At 50.5% G+C, this 22,457-nt stretch overlaps 9 protein-coding genes; 5 read left to right on the top strand and 4 right to left on the bottom strand.

Moving 5' to 3' along the window:
- Positions 1 to 3,318: 3,318 nt before the first annotated feature.
- On the top strand, positions 3,319 to 6,168 carry FFUJ_13781 (uncharacterized protein; the record flags this gene model as incomplete). The annotated part of the gene is made up of 1 exon (XM_023581620.1): positions 3,319 to 6,168. One exon carries the CDS (start codon positions 3,319 to 3,321, stop codon positions 6,166 to 6,168), a length of 2,850 nt encoding a protein of 949 aa, XP_023434290.1.
- Positions 6,169 to 6,621: 453 nt separating this feature from the next.
- FFUJ_13782 (uncharacterized protein) lies at positions 6,622 to 7,368 on the bottom strand (the record flags this gene model as incomplete). XM_023581619.1 has 2 exons in its annotated part: positions 6,622 to 6,786; positions 6,961 to 7,368. The coding sequence occupies 2 exons, from the start codon at positions 7,366 to 7,368 to the stop codon at positions 6,622 to 6,624; spliced, it is 573 nt and encodes a 190-aa protein (XP_023434289.1).
- Positions 7,369 to 8,558: 1,190 nt separating this feature from the next.
- On the top strand, positions 8,559 to 9,246 carry FFUJ_13783 (uncharacterized protein; the record flags this gene model as incomplete). XM_023581618.1 has 3 exons in its annotated part: positions 8,559 to 8,815; positions 8,869 to 8,929; positions 8,965 to 9,246. 3 exons carry the CDS (start codon positions 8,559 to 8,561, stop codon positions 9,244 to 9,246), a joined length of 600 nt encoding a protein of 199 aa, XP_023434288.1.
- Positions 9,247 to 10,021: 775 nt separating this feature from the next.
- On the top strand, positions 10,022 to 13,381 carry FFUJ_13784 (uncharacterized protein; the record flags this gene model as incomplete). XM_023581616.1 has 4 exons in its annotated part: positions 10,022 to 10,030; positions 10,094 to 10,201; positions 10,253 to 11,193; positions 11,239 to 13,381. The coding sequence occupies 4 exons, from the start codon at positions 10,022 to 10,024 to the stop codon at positions 13,379 to 13,381; spliced, it is 3,201 nt and encodes a 1,066-aa protein (XP_023435148.1).
- Positions 13,382 to 13,620: 239 nt separating this feature from the next.
- On the bottom strand, positions 13,621 to 14,832 carry FFUJ_13785 (uncharacterized protein; the record flags this gene model as incomplete). The annotated part of the gene is made up of 1 exon (XM_023581615.1): positions 13,621 to 14,832. One exon carries the CDS (start codon positions 14,830 to 14,832, stop codon positions 13,621 to 13,623), a length of 1,212 nt encoding a protein of 403 aa, XP_023434287.1.
- Positions 14,833 to 15,909: 1,077 nt separating this feature from the next.
- FFUJ_13786 (uncharacterized protein) lies at positions 15,910 to 16,451 on the bottom strand (the record flags this gene model as incomplete). XM_023581614.1 has 2 exons in its annotated part: positions 15,910 to 16,192; positions 16,243 to 16,451. The coding sequence occupies 2 exons, from the start codon at positions 16,449 to 16,451 to the stop codon at positions 15,910 to 15,912; spliced, it is 492 nt and encodes a 163-aa protein (XP_023434286.1).
- A 462-nt stretch (positions 16,452 to 16,913) lies between these two features.
- FFUJ_13787 (probable manganese superoxide dismutase precursor (sod-2)) lies at positions 16,914 to 17,796 on the top strand (the record flags this gene model as incomplete). XM_023581613.1 has 3 exons in its annotated part: positions 16,914 to 17,099; positions 17,158 to 17,625; positions 17,674 to 17,796. 3 exons carry the CDS (start codon positions 16,914 to 16,916, stop codon positions 17,794 to 17,796), a joined length of 777 nt encoding a protein of 258 aa, XP_023434285.1.
- A 1,154-nt stretch (positions 17,797 to 18,950) lies between these two features.
- On the top strand, positions 18,951 to 20,641 carry FFUJ_13788 (uncharacterized protein; the record flags this gene model as incomplete). XM_023581612.1 has 2 exons in its annotated part: positions 18,951 to 18,988; positions 19,039 to 20,641. 2 exons carry the CDS (start codon positions 18,951 to 18,953, stop codon positions 20,639 to 20,641), a joined length of 1,641 nt encoding a protein of 546 aa, XP_023434284.1.
- A 356-nt stretch (positions 20,642 to 20,997) lies between these two features.
- On the bottom strand, positions 20,998 to 21,795 carry FFUJ_13789 (uncharacterized protein; the record flags this gene model as incomplete). Its single annotated transcript, XM_023581611.1, has 1 exon — positions 20,998 to 21,795. The coding sequence occupies one exon, from the start codon at positions 21,793 to 21,795 to the stop codon at positions 20,998 to 21,000; it is 798 nt and encodes a 265-aa protein (XP_023434283.1).
- Between the last annotated feature and the right edge of the window lie 662 nt (positions 21,796 to 22,457).

Below are 22,457 nucleotides of genomic sequence, written 5' to 3'. Positions count from 1 at the left end.
GGCCGGTTCTTTATCCGCTCACCGTCATTTGACACCACCCCATGGTCTAGCACACGAAACAGAGTGCACAGAAAGCTGATATGCAAGGCTTGCAGGCGCAATTTGATAGGGCGAGCCGAAAACAAGTGCGAGAAGTGCCGACGGGGGCGGCGGCACCCAAACAGATCCCCCTCATCGATAGGGATCAAAGCCAAGACCTGAAGGTGGTGCTTCGATTTGCTAGCGGGGTAGCGATCATCACTTGCGTCGTGGAGACTCCTCAGGAGCTGTTGTTGTTGTGAAGAGTTTGTATGGTTTGTGTGGTTGGGGAAGCAATGAGTTGCCATGATCCCTCATTTGTTCTCCTCACTTTGCAAAAATGATCCACGAACAAACACAAGGATCCCATGAGAGAAGCACTCCTAACGCTTTTATCACGCAATTCACGGCTTATGGCTGGATGGTGTTTAGTAACGGACTCGCATAAGCATGCGTGAGCACGGCCGTTTGAGTCGTGGCGGACGATCACTGTGCGATGATCTATTCGTAAAAACAAAACCTATGCGGGACGATCGGCGCTCTTAGTCGTCAACTGACGAAAGAATAAGGAGGGGGTTTTTGCTGTTGTTTTTATGCGACAGCTTCATTTTTGTGTGTGCTTGTGTGGAGCTTATCAAAGTTTCTGAGCCTGTAGCGTGTTACAGGGAATAGCTTGCAAAATTGAGCAGCCTTGACGATGTAACCATGAGCTTGGAAGTTGAAATTTGGTGCACTCCATCGGTGATTGTCCACATCGAGACGAGGCTCTTTGTTGATGGTTGCAAAGACAAAAAGCGGGACGTGAAATTAGAGCGAAAACGGGCCAAGAAAAACTGCCGAAAGTGAAAAAATGGACTGAGTCTAATGACTCAAGTACCGTCCCGGGGAGTCGATCAGCCACGGTGAGTCGGGAATTAATTTGTTGTTTTAGGCGCTGGATTCCAGATAAAGTTCCTGGGTCATGTTGCATGATTTGCGGCTGGTGGAATGTGTTGTCTCATCGTTGTGAGGTTAATCGTGATGTCGACTCTCGAGAGGAATAAACAAAAAACTTCATCTCAAAAAGACTGGTTGTTTCATCACGACTCAAGACCAAATATTTCAGCTTCCTTGTCCTTGTCCGCGTCCGTGCAGTTGATGGCCCTAGGAACAATCCATGTCATCCTAAATTCTGTCCCCCTTGAGCCAGCTCAGGGCCTTTCCCACAACGGGCAGGCCATGGCGCTCACGACGTCAGAAGCAGTAAATTCTCTTTTTTCCAAGGCCACTGTACCCGAAGGCCATTCGGCCGTCGCTCCCTAGACACACCTTGATCCGACCGAGGTGAGATTGGGGGGCGACAATCCCAAAGCTTAACATCTGGGGCATGATTCGTTCATCTTGTTTCTGGCATGTGCCTACGCATCGGAGTCTACCGAGCATTTCACCGTCTTGCGCAATTGCTGATGATGGATCCTCTTGATGAGGCTGGAATTGTTAAGTGTTTTCTTGCATTGCGGAGAAGCCCTAGAATCGGCAGAGCCGGGGTGTGCCCTGGCCAATGCCTGGCAGAGCGTGTAAGCGATGGCGTGCCCACGCGAATGTTACATTGTTGATGTTATATCGAGATGTGAGTGAAGAAATCGGGCACATGGGACCTAACCAGGCGTGACGAGAAACAGGCTATATAACGCAGTATTAAGAGACTGTGACAGAAACAAGATGAGACCCTGCAAAGAAACGTCAACGCAGCAACACAGCCAGGCATTGTGTTGTCAATCAAATCGACCTGAAGAATGGTCTTGTGACGAATGTGGACAAAGATTTTGGTCCCTGCCAATTATTTCCCGTCCTTTCCATCGCCTCGTCTCATCTGCTATGCTAAAAACAGGGTTCACACAGTGGGAGGCACGGAGTGTTTCATGGTGGAGCATGTGACTCCCCAATAGATCAGTTGTTTTTACTTGAGAAAAACCACTTTCAGCGCGAAGAGGGCGCTATTTACAGAATGCGCTGAATCTGGTATCTCGATTCTCTCTATCAGGATCTTTTGTTCTTAAAGGCTGAAGGCATCGTGCTGGAAAGTGGCATTAGACACTGACATTCATCCTCGGCTGCTGATCGTCATCGTCTGTGGGCAAGACTCAGCCATTGAGCGCAGTCTAGCGCCTCAAACTGACCATCTCAACCTTGTTCCTGAGTACCTGATCCGCTGGCATTCAACGAGCCAAAATCGACCAGAAACGGAATTTAACTATGAGTGATCGATCCACTTGCAAGAGCCCAGATGATCGTACGTAGCCTTAGCGATTCAAGCCTCGAGATCTATCGCAGATTTACATCGTCAACGGCTTCATATACTCCGTATTTTCAGCAAAAACCTGCATCCCCAACTCAAAACTTCAGCTTGACGCGCCTTTAGCGCGCACTCCACTAGAATAAGCTGACCCCAACTGCCCCAGTTCCGCACTCCAACGGGGATCCATCTCTTGTGCAGCTCGCAAACCATCCATTGGCACTCAAAGGTTGGAGCCCTACTGAGATCGTGCGAGCCACTAGGACTACAGTGGACTCTAGCATCCAACAGCGTCAGAAACAGCCGCGTTGGCTTGTTGTTGGCACAGTGCGAGTCCCCTCTCCCCGCTATTCCCGTTCCCATCTGTCCATCGTCTTTGCGTTCTGCCACTCCATTCCTTATTCTCTATTCCTTTCTGTTTCCTTTTCAATCCAATCCAATCCAACCCTGGGCTTTGACAGCCAAAAAATCTCCCACCTCCACCACCTGACTTCAACCAACAGTCAACCCTACCTTGCCTTGCCTTGTCTTTTTTCCTTACTTACCTTATCTTACCAACTATCCACTTGACAACATCCCACTGTAAATCATCTTGTAACCGATCAAAACTACCTCCTTGCAACGCTCATTACTTGCTTTCTGCGGCCCTCCGGCCGATCTTGGCAGGTTTTGCTTTGTTGCATTTTGACGATAGTTCGTTCCCCTCTTGTCGTCGCCCTTATCAGTTTGATCATAGCCTTTGTCGCCCGTGTTTTCTTTTGCCGACCGTTTTCAATTCGAATGCACATGTCGACCACGAACCTTCTTGTCGCAACGGCACGCCTCCCAACTCTACTACATATTATTCCGAGACCCGATACTTTACCCGTCCCCTCGTGTTAAAATCGACCGAGACGCCATAACGCTCGAGTCGCCAACTCTTTGCACCAAGCCCTTGTCCCTGAAAGGCTTGTCCCGGCTGCCGGCCCTGTTCCCGAGTGGTTCCTGGGTTCGTCAGACTGTGGCAGCAAGACAAGTCGTTGCGCATGCCTCGCGCTCCAGGTTCGAGTAAGCGACAGCAAGGCGCCGCCAGTCATCGCGACAATCGCCATGAGAATGGGCTTGTAGGTTCTGCCAAGCGTTCCTCTGACAAGAAGGGCTCGGGCCTGCTCGACAACTCTCTTCGCCGATCTGACCAAGGTACTGCTGGTGCTGCTGGACAGTCGACGCCCGTCAATGGTCACGCCAACAGCCCCTACAAGCAGTGCGTCTATGATGCCTCCAATGACTCCCGTACCGACGACCTCCGCCGTTCCTCTCTTGACGCCGTCTCCGAGATGTCGTCCGACTCGTCCAACGCCAACGGCCTCAGTGGTGTCGAAGCTGGCCACCGCCAGATCGATGTCAATGCCATGAAGAACGCTGATGTCCACCGCGACTCAGGCCCGTTCGACCTCGCAACCACGGTTCTCAAGTCTCTCCCTATGCAGGACACACTCGCTATTCTCATCATTCTTATGCACGTCCCTTCGCTCTCGCTTACCGTTATATACACCATCTTCACGTTCCTTACCTTTGTTCCTCCCGTCGCCACCAGTTCGGGAATGAGCATCAACCTTGCCGAGATTTTCGACGGCAATTCGACCATGCCTTCTCTCGTAACTGTCTTGTGTGTTGACTTCTTCTTCCTTCTGATATGGCTCTTTCTGTGGGGTCCAATCCAGGATGCTATCCTGGATTTTGCCAAGCCAGTCATTGCCATCACTCTGGGAGGGGGGACGAGTGCGAGGGATGGAACATCGAGAGGCCTAACCACATGTTTTATGTGGGTGATAGGTCACCACCTACTCAGGGGAACCAAAGCTCACTGGGGTCGTGTGGCTCGACACATACCAGAGCACTGGCGGTTGCCCCAAGTTTTCAATAACCCAGTCGATTCTGCTTCTAGCGCATACGATAAGATGTCTGCCTACGGATGGATTCGAAGTGTTCTCGCCATTCATATTTTAACCCAAGGAATTGTGCGATATATCCGAGAATGGTATCTCAGACGCGAAAAAGCCAACGCTTCTGTTGGTGCGAGCGATCCTGAGGCCGGAAAGCCACCAAGTGTGATCAGCGATACGGCTAATGAAGGAGGCTTCGCGACGCCTGATACTGAAGCAGGCTTGAATTCGACATCCACTGTACCTACAAGCAAAAAAAGAAGAAAGCAAAGCACTCAAGTTCGTTTACAGCAACCACTATGGGCGGCATTGGCGAGCACCAAGATTGTTGTGGTGAAGGAGTACGAGTTATCCCATGCGGCCTCTGAGTCTGCTGGCACTAATGCTACCGACATTCACAATCTTGGTAATGCTCCATTCAACAATCAACCCAACCAAATTTGGATATCCTACATTGGTAGCGATGAAGTTTGTTTTAACACTAGCCATTTTCCCGAAATCGACGACGACGAGCCGCGTTCAGTTGAATCTTCAGGCGAAGATTCAAGACCAGCTAATATCGACACCTCGAAGCCATTTTACGTCAGAGTTAACAACGCTGTTTGGCAGCCCACTCGCATGTTTCCGATCGAGGAGTCCCCAGGAGAATCTCACGAGGGAGTTCGATGGACTGGTGACATCTACGGACTCAGGCCTGCTTCCAAGTATGTCTGTGAGTTTGTGGATAGCCAGACTGATGAGGTTTTGTTTTCAACCAGCATCCGAACCGTCCAGGCCACTCAGCGGGAAGCGGATGGTGTTCCGCCTCCCGTTGCTAACGGACAGCGCTCCCTCCACCCGGATTCGCCTGCCCTGACTCTTAGGACATCGATTGCCGCAGTCGAAGCCAAACTTAGCGAGGAGAGGTCCCGCCTCAAGACTCTACGAAAGGAGTACAAGAACCGCGCCAACGCTCTCAAAAAGGACAACGAGTTGACGGATAATCAACTCTCTTCGGCTGGAAACCATGACGAAAAGTACCGACAAAAGATTCGTCAGCAAGAGACCCAGAAAGCCCAGGCAGAGCGTGATACCCAGCAACTGGCTGATCAGCTCAAGAACTTCGACACTGCACCTGAACTCGGCGAACGTAAAAAGAAGGTCGAGAAGCAGTACAGTAGTGAGAAGAAGGTTTTTGAGGCAGCTCAGAAGGCTTTCAAGGAGTTCAAGTCAGGACTGGAGAAGGAGATCAAGGCCAAGGAAGTCGAGAAGTCGAACCTCAACACCCGCCGTAACAAAGTGGCGACTCGAATTGCTAAGGTTGAGAACGAGCTTGCCAACATCACCGACGCCAACAACCGCGGTCTCGATGAGGCAGAACGACGAAACCAGGAGCGTTCCATTTGGCAGGGTCATGTTGCTGGTATCGAAGCGAACTACAACGAGCGACTGGCTCATGTTCGTGCGAACAATGCCAACAAGAGTGAGGAGATTCGACACCTGCAAATGCAGCTGCAGAGTTTCCACGAGTACATCAACTCGAATGGCATGTCTTACGATATGATGCCTCCTCTTGACGCAGGACACTCCCACCTTGGCCCGCCTTTCCAGCTTACGACTTCCAGTACTTGGAACCCCGATCCTACGGCTCCTCCTCACTACCCAACTGGTCTCTGGTCCGCCTCTGATAACGTCCTCCCTTCGGCATCGGCTCCCACTCTCCCGTCCATGTCTCCTTGGCAACCTCCCCCCACTGCGCCTCCCTTCGAACCCCGCATGACTCGCTCTCGTGGACGTAGTTCCAGCATGCTCAGCAACGTCAGCGGTTTCACGCAGTCGAGCGGCGAGGAGTACGCGTCGCCGCCCATGGACTCTCACCGGGTTAAGCACATCTGGGCAAGTCGCACCAGGGCCAGCGGTGGCGGTAGCAGCGGCAGCGGCAGCAATGGTGATCCGACGAGCCCCAGGTGAGCGAGCGGTCGAGTTTGGCTGGGCGATGCATGGCTGTGATGGAAGGACAGCGGTTGTTTGGTTCGATTTCGACAGGCTAGGCTGTTGGATAGCGTTTGCAGTGAATAAAAGTAGTGCCATTGTTAAATGTTTGTCTATTGAATGGTGATGTCTCTGTGTCTTATACTCTTGACCATGTCCCTCTCATCCCCAAGTGGGGACTTAAGCGCAAGTGCGTCCATTGGCAGGCTTCGGAACAGACACAGTTATCGGGGCCCACGGCTGTTCAAGAACAAACTACAGCAACCACATCACATCACATCATGATCTTCAAGTATTCAAGTGTTTGTTCAAAGTCGCAGCGCGCTTATGTTCATTCAGCTACTCTTCGTATATCTCAACCCAATAAGCCAAGTTATGACCAAATTGAAGTTCTCACATCATTGTTGCGTACATATCCATCCTCCAAGATCATCACTGAGTATCTGAGACGCCCAATTCTCCAAGCTTCTTCTCAGCCGCCTCACACATGTCTGGGTGGACGACGTCCTCGACTGCGGCAAGTCGACGCATGATGCTGGCCACGTCGGCCTTGAGCTGCGCGTTGGCATCCTTCTCCTCTCTGAGGGCGATCGCCTGCTTAAGGACGGCAGAGTTCTGCCTCTTTCATCTGCTCCTTGAGCTTGGCATTCTCATCCGACACCTTGTCGATCAACTCGGACATTATACCCTACTTGCTGCCCAAGTTCATCAACTACAGGGGAAGTGATTGTTAGCATACATGGCTTCAAGGGTTCAAGAGAATGTACTTACGCGGTCGTTGATACGGCTCCACTTGTCACTGTCGACCCTAGCCATATCGTCAAGCTCATCGGAGAACGCGTCAAGCCTTTTCTTGCAGTAGGCGTGGAGCTTTTCCTTGACACTCGGTAACTCTTCCTCGATCTTGTCAACAACAGGCTCCAGCTCGGAAATCTGGGCACCGGCTATGGTGATCAGTTCGCTGTTATCTTCGATATCCTCCTGTTGTTGGTCGAGGCGTGCCTTCATGGCGGCGATTTCGCGAGAGGCGTCGAACTCTTTAAGGGTTTCCTGCTTATCACATCCGTCAGCCAAGGGTTCCAAAGCTGAGTATGTCTGCACCTCGATATGCACTTTGAAACCTCTGGTGCCACGACCACTGAACCCTGCTTTCCAGTTCCAGAGCAACCAATTGACCATCTGGACAGGCTCCACATGATATGCCCAAGACGCAACTTAAAGGCAAGGCGGACTGTACTCCCGAGGTATACTGGTACGAGGCCGCGGTCCCCAAAGTCAAAGATGTGCCCAGGCTAAGCCTGGAGATATCAACCCAATGTTTCGACGGAAAAAACAGCTCCCTACGGGGGGCCCGAATTACTCTCCCAAGAAACAACAGTGCCCACAAGGGGCATGAATTACGCTTCAAGCCGAACTGGATACCTTGGTGTTTGACTTTGAGAGCCTGGAAGCGACCCAAACTGCAGCCCAAGCTAAGCTTGGAGATGCTCACATGAGCACCTGGATCAACAGTCTGGGGCCCAACATCCAAGGTCGTGGCATCTGAGAACAGACGCGATGACCTGGGGCGTTATGTCGGGGTGCTTTGATGCTCCTGGCTCGCATGCGGGGAAGAGGGGGCAACAAGAGGAGTGCAGTCAAGGGTGGATGAGAAAAGAAAGCAGACATACCTGATCGAGAGGAGTCTCCGAGTTCGCCATATCTATGTCGGTCTATGGCGTTCAGTGAGACATTGTAGCTATTGCGGGTTTCGATCAATAGAGTACCGATATCCGCGCTTGAAGCATGTTGCGCTCCTGTAAAGTGAGCTTTGTCTTCTTGGCCATGATGAACGATCACCACAAGGATAAAGGAAGAGATAGAGGTTAAAGAAGAAGCAGAGGTTTTGGCTGAAGTTGACCTCTGTAGAAGTGAGGGGATGATGAAGGAAGAAGAGAAGGGAGGAAGAGAGGGGAGAGAAGAGAGAATTTATAGGCAGCAGAGGGAGGGGCTGGTTACAAGAAGCGCACATTGAATCACAGTGGCCGTCTTCTATTGTTCTCTATTCTGCATTTAGCTGCAGTGCTGATTGGGTAGAAGGTTGTGAGAAAGGTGAATGCCGTTTGGCGATGACAGCTGGCAGCAGCTGGCAGCAACTTGAAGTGGCATCTGGCAGTGCATTGCCAGTGTCATCCATTACCGCACTCTATCCCGTGTAATAACAGCTTCTCTTGGTTTCCTTGACCTTCTGTTGATTCTGTCTTAACTACGTAGGTATTCATTCTGTCTCTTTACACCTCAAGATCCTTGCCAAAACCCCAAGTGTTTAACCTTTGCTCTATACCCCTGACATCAACACTTAACATCAAGGTCCGAACTTTGTCGCCAATATGGCCCGCACGCGACCGAGTGCCCAGCGCCGACGCAAGATGCGAAAGAACACAGAAAGCTTCGACAAGCGATCGCGAAGCAAGAACACAAAGAGACTGAAGCTACCGCCGAAGCTGCCGCCAGTTCAGCTCAGGCTTCGACCATCGAAAATATCACTGAGGCTGCCACCGAAGCGGCCACCAATGCTTCAGCTTCTGATGCTAAAGACACGACTGGTGAAACGGAGACTCCTCGTTGCAAGCATCGTCATCTTCCTGTTAGTCTTCTCCCTTTACTTTTTCCGTCTTGGTTGAGCTTACATGCCCATAGGATCGTCACTACTATTATCGCGATGAAAAGTTTGACCGCCGCTTTCTTGCCCTTGATCGGCGTATCTATGAATGACTTGATGACAATATTGCAAAGGGACGTGCTGCCATGGACACAGATTATCGTTCCCACAATAATGTCCTGCGCCGTACCAGAGAACGTCTAGCAAGACACGAACAGGAAATTCAGCGCACACTTCGGCTGGGATTGAGATCCATGGAACTAGAAGTCAAACACCTCAAATGGAGAGTGGACGAGATACAACAGGAAAACCAGACTCTCCGGGATGAAATTGAGCATGAACGTCGCCGCAGTCGCCGCATGATGCTTGAGCTATACGAGTCTTCGGATTCCCAAGAGACTGATCATTCAGACTGATGCTGCAGAAGATGGTGGGAGATGTTTTGGGGGTGCTTGTCAGAATGAGTGATAGCGCCAGCCGCCATGCATGGGAGACCAAAGCAGGCCAAGGCAGTTCACAGTGTATGGCAGTCAGCATAAGTCGAGAGATGGCTGAGATGTCTCTGATGCTCTACATTGACTTTAACTCCTATCAGTATTCCCATATGATGTAATCGTCCTCCTTGGTTGTGCTGAATATCGTGAGCTTCGGCCTCCCCATTTCCCCTTCTGGCTGGCAGTACAAAGAAGAGCCTGACGTTAGGATAAATTAAAAGGCTGTTGATCCCCACCTCGTGAGGTCTTGTCTAAACCAAGCTGATGATTCAGTTTTTGAGCTGGAGTTGTATTTTGATTTACGATATGCTGCTTGATCGAACAGTCATGTGTTTGCCAACACAAACACGTATGTGACATTCGTTCAAAGACCTATTCATCAGAAAACAGAAAAGATAGACACAGCAAGTGAAATGTCAGCCAAATGATCTGCCTGTGAACTTCTGCTAACTAAGATGAACTATCTGCAGAGTAAAAGAGATGAGTCTTTTCAAAATAGGGGTCACAACTACCCTGAACCAGCAGCCACACTCACCTCAGCCACACCTAGCGCCACATGCCCACTCAGATGTCCCTGGCCCCAGGAGACAACAGCTCTCAACACTTCAACTTACAAGGACCTGTGCGGTGCCGTTATGTGGTCAAGGTGACCTTTATTCCCTAGTTATAGTCGCCGGGAGATGACTCCAATATCGTCATGGATTTCGTGAGTATCTCATCGCCATCTGCCACTGCAACCACGACACACAACTAATTGCTCTCCATACAGTGGTCGCGCTTATTGAGCCCTCTCTCGTCTGGGGGCACCCGCAAGGACCTGGGACATGATCCTGCGAAACGACTTCACCGGTTCGAGAAGCAATATAGCCTCTTACTCGTGAGGACCAGCAAACCAGCCCATGCCGGCGACAAGCACTAACCAGAGTAGTCTGCTTGGAGAGCATCATCCAACCTATCTCGAGACAGCGACGCCGCCGAGACCCTCGAAATCCGCCTTCAGGAACTCACCAACATCCTAAGCGACGAGAGCCGAAGACCGTTACCGCATCCATGTATTCAATACTGCTCGCTCAAGCAAATCTACGTGCCCATTGGAAAGATCGCTACGACTTCGTACAATGAGTGGATCATTAAGGAGGCCGTCCTCTTCTTTGCGACCTTGATCGAGAGCGAGGAGGAAGCGTTTGTTGAGAACCAGACCTTTTCCGCTAGCCTGACGAACCTTCTTGTACGAATTACTGGCATCAACAGCGTGCGCCTGGGCCTAGATACCGAGTCTCGTGTCGTCGAGCTAGCATTTAACATCACAACCAAGATTCGGCTGGACCCGAGTATTCTACCAGCATGGTTCAAGACACACCGCGGCGTGGCGCTTCAGAACAGGGAGAAGGATGAGAACGCCCGCGATGCGTTCATTGGACGGACACAAAAGGCCGACTTCCCCCTCTTTTATATTCTCATGGACTATATCCATCATGAGGGTAAGGTGGGCGACTTTGCGCGAACAGGACTGCTCTACATCATCGAAGCTGCATCGAGTTCGGGACCGTTGGAACAATGGATTGTCGAAAGTGACCTATCAACTTTGATGGCGACAGGCCTTGGCGCTTTGTACAGCCAGCTCAGTCGCAAACTGGTCGTTGACCATCTTCCTCATAACCTACCCCCTATTCTCGCCTTCTCCGATTACGAACATCCTACATCCAACTACGAAGTCATCAGCTCATGCTCGCCCGAGTTCCAATCTCACCTTGAAACCTTCTTATCACATCTATTATTTTGGCAAGACGTCTTGAACCACTGTCGGTCTGTAGAGGTCAAGTCGACTCTGCTGGAGCACTTCCAAGTTATTTTCCTTCAACAGTTATTGTGAGTTCCTAGCGACTCTCGTCCCGATCTACGCTAACAGTTTAGATACCCCTCACTACTTGAGTCCTCTGATATCGACGGAGGCTCGTCTGTGGCTGTTTTGACTTATCTTCGCCGTATCCTGGAATCACTCGATCATCCTGACATGATCAACCTCATCCTTCATTACCTCCTCGCACTCCCCGATAACATCGCTTCCGCCCGTCCTAGCTCAAGCTCGTCTGCCAGCAAGGCCCGCAAAAGAAAGTCGATGGACCTGGCCACGATGTTGGCAGAAAGGGCAGAACCCGCTGCTACGCCCCTACTCTTCAACCTGGTTGATCTCGTTCTCGCATGCTTGAGATCGCGGAATCAACAAACAATTCATGTTACCTTACAACTGGTGTCAGCTATTCTTAAGAGACACCACCGATATGCTATCGTCACTCTGCTGAGAACTGATAATGTTCCTATTCAGAATGCCACTAGAACAGTAGGCGCTCAAGAGCAAGAGGTTGAATTCATTATGTCATTGGCGGGAACAATAGGAGGTGAAGATGACTTCGATGAGGTCTATCAACTTGTCCTTCGAGATACCATGTCTAGGCTTGAAGCACATCCTTGCTCCCTCAAGCTCGTCGCGCCCAGGGCATCTACGAGTAACCAGAGGCTGCCCGACAGTCTTCCTGGAGCGCCTAAAGAGGTTGCAGATCACACTCTGCGACCTGATGACCCTCTTCTCAACTCACTACTGGACCTCCTGGAGACATTCTTCGTAAATCAAGTCGAGACGAACTTGTCCGTCACTGAGACACTTGTTGACTTGGCGGTTTGCGGTTTTATGAAGATCGAAGGATGGTTGGCACGAAGCCCAACCTCCTATACATATGATGAGGTTGAGAAGACGAGACGTAAGTCTACAGAGGATGAAGATGGAGAGAGTGAAGATGATGAAGATTTTGAAGATCTGCCATCGCCAACCCCAGAACAAAAACAGCTACAAGCCATGGAACAATGCCGCCAACGGCCGCAATGGTCGCAGGCCTCTTTACCACGTGTTTTCAACGTTCTCAGAAGACTTGAAGAGCAGGTGGCTGCCTACAGAAGGAGTATTCCCCGATTTGACGAGTTGGTGCAACAACGGCGTGACGCCTTCAGGACTGCGGATGCAATGTTACACCACGCGGGTCCTACACCCAGGCCGACCCCCATCAGCGAAGATCCTCCAGATCGACCAAGCTTTGAAGAGGTATCGCGCAACGCATCACCCTCCCGACCGTCGGCACTGGAAGGATTGGCGCATCGTCTCCTGTCCGAATTGGGAACGCCGAGCCGTGCCAGCAGCCCGCGAGGACGCAAAGAGCTGGGTCGTAGCTCTGGAAGTGGTAACGCGACACCTGGAAAGTCTGTGCTTAGTTCCAAGGAAGCGTCTCATAGTAGGGGGCGAGGCACTCCTGGACGTAGCCACTCTCCACCAAGAACGCTCGAGACTATCGATTCGGCGCAGAAGGCCAGGGAAGAAGTGCTTGCTCGACAGATGGCAGAATTTGCGGCCATGGACCAAACTATCCTCTCTAAGAAGGTGGGATTGCCAGATGTCAAGGTTGAGCCTATTCCTCTCAAATTTGACAAGAAGCCAATGCCTGAGCCTGTAGAGAATGAAGCTGCGGCGGCGGAGGAGGGGCATACTGAGCAGGCTCCCTCTGAAGCTGATGAGGACCAGTTTGAGGATACTGTGACTGATCTTACCGAGCAATTACCTGTGGAGGCGAAGGATGAGGATGATGCGAAGACGGAAGATACGGAGACTGATCTTTCTGACGCTGAGACTGCGCCTGAAGTTGCGGAACCGATGGAACCGGTCGAGTCAGAGGTTGAAGGCACCACCTCGGCTGATGCTGAAGAAGGCGAACCTGCAAAGGAAGTGGAAGTCGATGAACCTGAGCCCAGTGAGTCCGAGTTTCACGACCCCGAGACCAAGGAAGACGAACCGGAGGAACCCAAGATTGCGACACCTCAACGAGAGACTCGAAATATGGATACGCCAGAGCCCGAAACTCCTCAACCCAGAGAAGCAAGGGAGAACACAACTACTGTTTCAGTGTCGCACGTCGTGACCAATGTCATCATCCTACAATCCTTCCTTTTTGAGCTGGCTGCCCTTATTCAAGTCAGAGCAGGTCTATTTGATGAGGTGCGGTTCGTATAGCGTGGGAATTTGGACGCGAGGTGCATTTGATCGAAAGAACTTTCTTACGAGTCATGAAAGATGGCATGGGCTTTACTTATAGATGGGAGAGGGATTGTTCTTATATTATAGATACCATGATCGCAGCTTTGTGTCTGGTCAAACGTGACATTTTTGGGGGTTGTGGATCGTAACTTCGTGTATTCATGTGAACCCAACGCCGGCTATATGTATATATCTATGCAATGTAATCATTAATTTCATGTCATCGTTTCATCCCATTCTATCCACCGTCTTATGACTCCGTCGACGGCCTTGATTCCTTCTCTCGTGGCCTCCACCTCGAACCACTCACGATGCTCTCTCCCACAAGCATCGCATTTCTCGGCGTCTTTCTTGAGACCCATGCCCGCTAGTTCGATGTGAACTAAGCGTTCTACTCGGTGCACATGCTGCGTCATATGGGGAACCACGCCAGATGATTCCTGCGATCCAGGGAGATAAGGGTAGTATCGCAGAATCTCAACTTCATGACCACACTGGCGCTGCCATTGATTCAAACGTCGCTGTACATTTGCTGCGCGACCGATTTTAAGAAGCATGGTGTTCTTTGATGTTGATGGATCAGCGGCTGCGAAACTTGAAACAGCGTTACTAGCGCTTCGAGATCGCGGTGCCCGATTCGGTGACGGTGGAGAGAGAAGCGAGCGCGCGGCGTCGACAGGAGCAGCTGACGACTGGGATGTAGGTGTGAGCCAGAACATGTAGATGAAACCAGGTTCCTCCGAAGCGCCAAAGGGACGAGCTAGTTCGGCCATAAGCGCTGAGGCGGTCTGGGTGTCTATAGTGTCGGGAATGAAGTCTTTGATCTGCGCTGTCTGCGAGCCAGTGGATTTGCGCGAGCGTCGAGAGTTTTTGGCGGAAGAGTTGTTTTGCGATGCGGTGAGGTGTTGTTTTGAAGTGCGCTTGGGCGGTACCGAAGCTGATGTTTTCTGGACTGGACGAGGTTGAGGTCGTGAAGGCTGGGACTCCTGGACATCTTGCAGAGGCACTGAGAAGCAGCAACACAGAAGAGACTGCTTGGGCTGCGGTTTCGGTCTCGGCGCGCTCTGCTTTCGCCCTTCAGTATCTCTCCTATATTTCTTTTTCTCCTGCAAATCCATCAATCCCAACCTATCCGCAAGCGTATCCAAACTCGTTCGTCCTTCCAAGATCGGCGTCGAAGTAGCCCTAGGTCCCGGACTCGAATGCGCCGACATATTCGCCTGCTCCCGATGCTGCCAGCAGTAGAGACTCTCATCACGAGGGTCTGGAGTAACAGGTCTTCCGCGCTTGTCAGTCTTGGGCGCTGTCTGATGAACGGCGCGACGGCACGGGCGGCCATTGGAGGTTAATCCACGACATGTTCCGTTTACGGCTTTTGAGTCGGAGCGGTTGAGGTAGGACTCGGGGGTGTTTGCGACAAAGGGCATTGTATTTTGGTAAAAGGCGGTGGGTAGGGATACAAGGGAATGAATGACGAGAGGAACAAAGAGAGAGAGAGAGTCTGTTTGTTGGTTGTTGGTTATGGGCGATTTATTTAAACGAGGGAGGGAATTGGGCCGTGAAACAGGGAAGGAAGGACCCTGATCAGGAGTTGGAAAATGAACTGGGGTTTCTTGTTTTTGGACATCTTGGCTTGGCTTCCATGGCTGAAGTGGTTGATATTCTTAGACTATTAGTGGTTGGTGAGCGAGGCTGACATGACGGGTGATGGAGAAGGGAGTGGGTGAGGTTGATGTGGCTGTGCGTGGCTGTGTTGCAGGCTTAGGCTGAATGAATGAGGCAGCCTTTTGTGGCTAAATATTACGATGGAAAGATATTGTAGCAAGTGAGTATTTGATGTTTGTTCGTACATTTGTCTCGGTAGAAGTGATTTGGTGTTGACGATGATGGTGTGGTGTTGTGTTGTGTTGGTAGTGTAGTTACCCATGCCAATCAATGCCGTTTCAAGTTGGGTGAAGAGACGCTTTTATATCCGTCAGCGAACCCATGATTTAACGGACAAATAATAACCTCCCAGTAATCGAATTGAGCTATCCAATCAACTCTTCAAGGTCTTGACAATTTAGGCGTCTGAACATACTCATGCGAAGCTGGGTAGGTATCTTGCTGCTGATATGGAGGAGTATGAGAGACAGAATCATGCACGGCAAAACGGCAAGAGAAGCGAAGATGGAGTTCCACGGTTTCAAGGTCCAGGGGGCGCTATGAGAATAAACGCTCTTATACATTCTGATTTGAAAGATCGCAACGCCATGTCGCCAACGCCTCCTTGATTGCATGCTTGAAGTTAAATTGCACAGTGCTGGCCCATCCCTCATCCGCAGACATGATACCAACTCCAAATTAAAAAAAGAGAACCCTTACAAAATTGACGCCAGAATGATGATAATGGCTGACCACCTGAGCTAACCCACCATGTTTCTTATCCCCGCCCAGGCGCCAGGACGCAACTCATCCACCTTGATGGCCCTGGATCTGCAGCCACAAGCCATAGAGGTTCCTCACTACAGCGATGGAGAAGGCGACGATGGACAAGACGTTTCCTCAGGTGCTTCTTGGCTCATGAAATTGAAGCCGACGATGCCTTCAGCAACGATCTCGTCTCCAGACGCCAGCCTTGAGTACACTGAAACACGTCTTCCTATGATCCCATCACCGCCAACCTCAAGTGATAATGGCCCTTGAAGTGGCAACTCGACGTATTCGCGAGACGTCGGAGGTGTTTGGAGGCAAAATTGGCGGAAGAGTCCACATTCGCTGGCGTTTCTCGTCAAGTCACCACTAGAGCTTCTTGAAGTTAATATCGGACTGTTGGGAAGCAGAAGTATGAGACTCACTGAATTACAACGTATAAGTCGGAGAAGCCCTTCATACTGCACTCTTCACCTGGTGTGAGTCTTGCGTGTGTTGCTCTTGAGCTCGAAGGACTTCCGGGAGTGTGAAAAGCGAGGTCACCGCAAATATTGGATGAGATAGAGTTGTTGGGAGGATTGAGAGCGGCGAGAGCGCCGCCTCGAGGTCTGTTTGTGTTTTCTGGGCCGCACATGGTGATGTCGATGGCTTGGTGAGTGTAAATGCACTGGTGGAACTTGGTGATGCAGAGATTAAATGTTCAAGATCAGAATATAAGACGAAGAGAAATAGTTCATTAAGAACAAATATAACCATTACAAGATATACTCACTACTAGCTGGTAGTCTGAAACTCGCCGTATCTCTCTCGAAGTCTCTCATCCAAGTCCAAGCCATAGACAAGAACCAATCACTGAGTCGCAAGACCTAGCGTCGTTCCCAATTGGGCAACCTTTACAGGCGACAAGGTTCTGAGGTGTTAGCGAGTATGAGCAAGTTTGCGCAATAATTAGTGCGACTCTCTTCTCCATCAACAACACAGCAAGCAAACACCTTGATGAACTCGAGTCCCCGGAATACGTACCAACCAACTACCGAGGAAGCACGCAACAAGAAGATATTATTAATTGCTAGCTCTGACGCAATCGCTCTCCATCATGTTCTTCTCTCGGATCCCGCTTCTACCCCTCTTCTTCTTTGTCTCAACTTCCTCGTCGTCGTCTGAACCTGATCTTGCTTCTGATCATAATCAAGCTTATACTACTCTTCCTGATAATATCCAGTCGTTTTCTGCCATGTCTGTTGGTACTTACTCTCTTCCGGCGTTGCCGTACGCCTACGATGTGAGCTCCCCGCTGTGATATCTATCGTGAAAGTATGACAAGTTGACCATGACAAAAGGCCCTTGAGCCTAGCATCTCTGCTCAAATCATGGAGCTACACCATAGCAAACATCACCAAGCCTACGTGACAAACCTCAACGCCGCGCTAAAGAACTACGCAACCGCTACTTCAACCAACGACATCGCCGGCCAGATCGCCCTGCAATCAGCCATCAAGTTCAACGGCGGCGGTCACATCAACCACTCTCTCTTCTGGGAGAATCTTAGCCCTTCTAGCTCTACTGACTCCAAGCCCGAGAGTGCTCCTACACTTAGCGCTGAGATCTCAAAGACGTGGGGTAGCATTCAGGCTTTCCAGGAGGCATTCAAGAAGACACTTCTGGGATTGCAGGGTAGTGGATGGGGATGGCTTGTTAAGGATACGCACGGCCTTCGTATTGTTACGACAAAGGATCAGGATCCTGTTGTTGGAGGAGAGGTTCCTATTTTTGGTGTTGATATGTGGGAGCATGCCTACTACCTCCAGGTACGCTTTACTTCCAACGAGCCAAGAAAACGGCTAATACTGTGACAGTATCTTAACGGCAAGGCTGCCTACGTTGACAACATCTGGAACGTCATCAACTGGAAGACTGCTGAGGCTCGATTCACTGGCACCCGCGAGGACGCCTTCAAAGTCCTCCGCGCCTCCATCTAACCAACGATGATATCAAAAAGGACACAAAGCTATTGTGATCAGCATACTCATCCCGTAGAATTAGCACAAACAATAGAAAAAAGCCCTCAGTCTCAAGACTTTCCTCTCAATATGCAGTGAAACCTCCAAACACCATGGCAACGTGCTCTACTCGTGACACTCAGTCTCGGGTGGCTACCCATGCATCTGACTCGTGCAGCAGGACGCCGTGTTCTGTCTATCTCTGTTATAATTCTGACCGCCAAAGCCCGTTTTCCTCAGCCCGTTGCGTTCTGTGCAATTTCACCAAGGAATATGCAGGCTGCCGTATGCATGTCTATGTATGCCACACGTCTAAATGCGCACACACACCAAACGAAAAGCGGTCTGAGGCAACCTGTCGTGAAATCACTGTGACACCATGAATGCAAGTTACAGTGCCGCTGTATCTCGGTACAAGCTTTTCTTGTGTATTTCCGGATCTGCTTTGTTCAGCTGTAAGTATGAAGCTTGTGTCTTGTCTGTGTTACAGCATCCATGCACGGGTGAGCTTCTCGTTCCCGCACGATGGGAAGTTGAGATCGATTTGCATCAAGAACTTTTGCAGAAGATGGTAAAGTCTTGTATTATACGTTGTCGCTGGATGTGACAGTGAGACGTTATACTGATTCACCCGCTTCACTCTGCCAACTCACATAATCCCAAATCTATCCGCCACTTTTGACCTCACGGGAACTACAAACGGGCTGAAGCATCAGAAACCGTAACGACTCCCGTCGCCACGGTACGGTCCCTTCAGCAAACAAGCAAACAAAACCATCCAACACAATGGCATTGCCAGAACCCGAAGTCAGTCAACCAACGGAACGGATAGAATAATCTCCTAGACGGCTAGACGAAACATGCAGCGCGGATAGACACATCTCCTTAATAATAGCATCGCGGTCTTTCCGGTACCACGGCATGGATGCGGCATCAGGGGGTTGGTAAACTCGTGCGAGGCCTCATTGAGAGGTATAAAGAGTCGAGATGAAGCAAGACTTTGAGGAGATAGAAAATCCTCAGAGTGAGACCACTGGAAATTATCTGTCGCTTCTTGTCATTCGTTCTTTTCTGTTAAACTCATTTGCCGTATTCTCAATACAGTCGCTTCTGGAATCTTCGCCTTTCCGAACATGTCTTTCCTCGCTCGCCTCACCCTCGTGGTGCTCTGGTAAGTGTTTCTTGTTGTCTCTCGGCTGGGATGGATACTGACTAGTACAGGGCACTGGCTGTGTATGCACAGGAGACTGTGACTGTGACAGAGACATCTACTGTCACTGACACCGTCACCAGCTGTCCCTCCGCTGGCTTGAGATTCTATCCTCGTGCTGAGGCTACAGTGGCTGAGTGTGCTCCCTCCTGCTACACTACCGTCTCTCAGTGTACTTCTACCCAGTACCTTGGCACTTCTTCCGGCATTGAGCTTCCGACTGGTTCTTCGGTTATCCTGTCTGAGTCCGAGACTCTCACCAACGTCATCTCCCTTCCTACTGTTTCTATCCCTTCTACCAGCATCTTCGCCAACACTTCTGCTTCCTACACCTCTATCCCTGAGACTTCCAGTGTCGTCTCCCAGCCGGATGTGTCCATTGGGTCAAGTGCTCTCGCCGGAGGGACTTCATCTGAGCTGGAGTCTACCGTGTACGGATACTCAACCAGCACTGCCACTTTGGAGGCGACTTCCGAGATCGTCAGCAACCTGGAGACCATACCTACCTTTGCCCCGAGTGTTGACTCTTCTGCTCTTGCACCTGGCACTACTCAGTTCCCGCAGGGCGAAGAGTCTACAACAATCTCTGAGGTCACAACTGAACAGGTTTCTGAGTCTGCTCCCTCCGATACAGTGTCGATCTCAACTGAGGGCTTGAGCACCGAGACTTACGTCTCTCAGCAAGGCAGCTCTACCCTCTCCGAAGACACTGGCGCTTCTACTATCCCTGAAGGAGTCTCAACGACTACACTCAAGTCAGTTATCACCAGTCAGGTCACACTTACGGAGAGCATCTCGACTGTTTACAATGCCTCTGCGGGGGTATCCACATCTGAGGAGGTCACTGAGGCCATCGACACATCCACCTCAGCTGGCGGTGCTAGTACTGAGACAGGACAAAGCCCTGCTTCAACTAAGGATGTGAGCTCAGGCGTATCCGTTCCTACTGCTGGGTCCACAGCTGCTGGAGTGTCTACTCTCACAAATGAAGCTGAGATTTCCACCACTGCACCATGCACGTCGACCAAGCACACTCACATCTACGACAACACCACCATCATTCACAGCACCGCCGATCAAAGCGTTGACTCTTCTGCTTTGGCTGGATCCTTCACGTCGGCTTCTTCCCTCGCATCTGAGTATACCTCTGCCACATCCGAAGTGATCGAGCAGACTACAGCTCCTAGTGCCGAGACATCAGAGGGTCAAGCTGGAGTGTCCACTTCCGAATATCTTGCGAGTACTACCAAGACAGCTGTTGGAGCCCAGACTACTCTTCCTACTGAGTTCATCCCCATCGAGTCCACCACTGCTCAAACAGACTCTGAGATCGCCACTCCCTCACAACCCATCGAAACACCACTGCCTTCTGCAGAGTCAACCGGTCCTCAAGGCTACGACTTCGGACCCAGCTCCAACGACGGGTGGCCCTCCGCTTCTTTTGCCTCGACCGCTGATGCGGCAACTGGCTTCACCACTCTCCTTACTACAAGCAAGGCCACCGAGGAGTCTTCTACCACTACTGGTGTCAAGGAACCCAAGTATGAGCCACCTGCTTACGAGCCTCCTTCGTACCGTGAGCCAGGTTATGTTCGTAAGCGATGGGGTTTCTAGTGGTGAGGAGATGTAATAGCATTTTATGCTTTCTTTTTCTTTCTTTCTTTTGAATGACTTGATGTCTTTCTACTTATTTGATTGGGCATTTATTTGTTTGGGAGACTTACCTTGGTATTGGCATTTGATGGGGGTAGATAATTGATAGAAAATACAACGGGGTGGTTTTACAAGTGTTCCTTGCCGTGAAAGAAGTTCGTCCCTGCATGAAACCCTCGACGTGCTGTGTAATGAGTGATAGACTCCTCTATGATCCATTAAAAGTACTCGATATGTCCACAGATGATGAATATCTATCTTACGCCATGCATATTCACTCCAGCATCCAATTCATCATCCAAAGACTTATAGTATCGCTACGCAACCTCCCAATCCATCGGTTCAACCATCCACTCCCACTCATCATCCCCCTGAACCTCTCCCATGCTCATATGTTCATCTCCATCATCCCACTGTCTCTGTATCGCCTCCTGCATCCTCCCTGACGCAATACCATACCCAATCTCCAACCCTCCCAAGATCTGTCCAACAAGCCACGTCAGATCATACATCTTCAGCGGCGGCGTTTCCTTGCCCTCAGCAACGTCCTTCCAACGATTCCGAAGCTCTTTCGCCTTACGAAGGGCTTGGTTCACTTCGCCTCTCCCTAGCGCCTCGTGGACGGGACAATCTGGCATTTCCAGCTCCGTGAGCACATTTTCGTGATATGTGTGATTTCCCGTTTTGTATGAGTTTCCGCGCGAGACAGATATACCGAAAACCATGAGGAGAAGAACAAGCGCTTGTTCGATCCATGCGTAAAACTCATGAAAGTCAACTTTAAAATTCCGCTCCGCGTCTGTGACCAAGAACCCAAATTCCTCTGGATTTAACGCGCGGTGGTACGAAGTCTGTAGATCGATGTACTTCCACCGTAAACGCTGACAGGCTTGTTCGAAGCGGTGAAAAGCCTGGGTTGGGTTCAAGCGCGTAGTCGATGTTGTTATCGAAACCGGGTTTCTTGGAGGGGCTGAGGAGGGTGGGGGGCGTGAAGGTTGAGAGGATGCGCGTACAGGCTGTGAAGATGAGCGCGTTGAAGGAGCCGAGTTTACGAGGCGGGAGCGTCCGTTTATGGCCCAGATTGAGTCTTGAAGACCCGTTGGTGCTTTGGACATATCGATTTTCGGTGCCGAAGAAGATATGATGCTGATTTGTGAGGGTGAGGAATTGCCATGAGCGAGATGCCGCGTGAGTGAATGTAAAGCAGATGAGCGCAGAAGCGCACAATTGGAGCTTTCAATTGTTCGAACAGCTTCCCCAGATTCTCTTAGGCTCATATGCCCACCCGTGGAGGGCTACTCTCTCAACTCGTTCCGCGAAGCCGAATGTCACAATGAAAGGCACTAGCCCGTGAATTTCATAACCACCAACTCAATGTATGCGTCTCAGGTGCGATTTAGAATGACAAACTGTTGGTTAGCTCTATAAATTATATGCTGTGGCGAACAAAGGAATGAATGAGATTATGAATGAACGTGAAAGTGCAAGATGAAAGAGAACAACTCTCAACTCAATCCGTGGTTGACGGCATGGGATTCGTAGTGCCTGATTGGCCAATCCATCGGCGGTTAACGGTTGGCTGCACCAAACAAACGCCCTGAAACAACACCAAGAAATCATCACCAACACGAAACATACTTCTTGTTAGTAATCATCATAGATCCATGTCGTAACCATATCTGTATTGATATATACAATCTCCACGTATCGACACAGCTAGCTCAACCAGCTTCCACTGCCAATCCCATGTCCAGAAATCAATCAATGGCCTTGCTCG

Source organism: Fusarium fujikuroi, chromosome FFUJ_chr08 (assembly GCF_900079805.1).
Source record: "Fusarium fujikuroi IMI 58289 draft genome, chromosome FFUJ_chr08".
Lineage (NCBI taxonomy): Eukaryota > Fungi > Ascomycota > Sordariomycetes > Hypocreales > Nectriaceae > Fusarium > Fusarium fujikuroi.
Note: the sequence above shows the minus strand (reverse complement) of the source record. Positions and strands in the feature narration are given on the sequence as shown.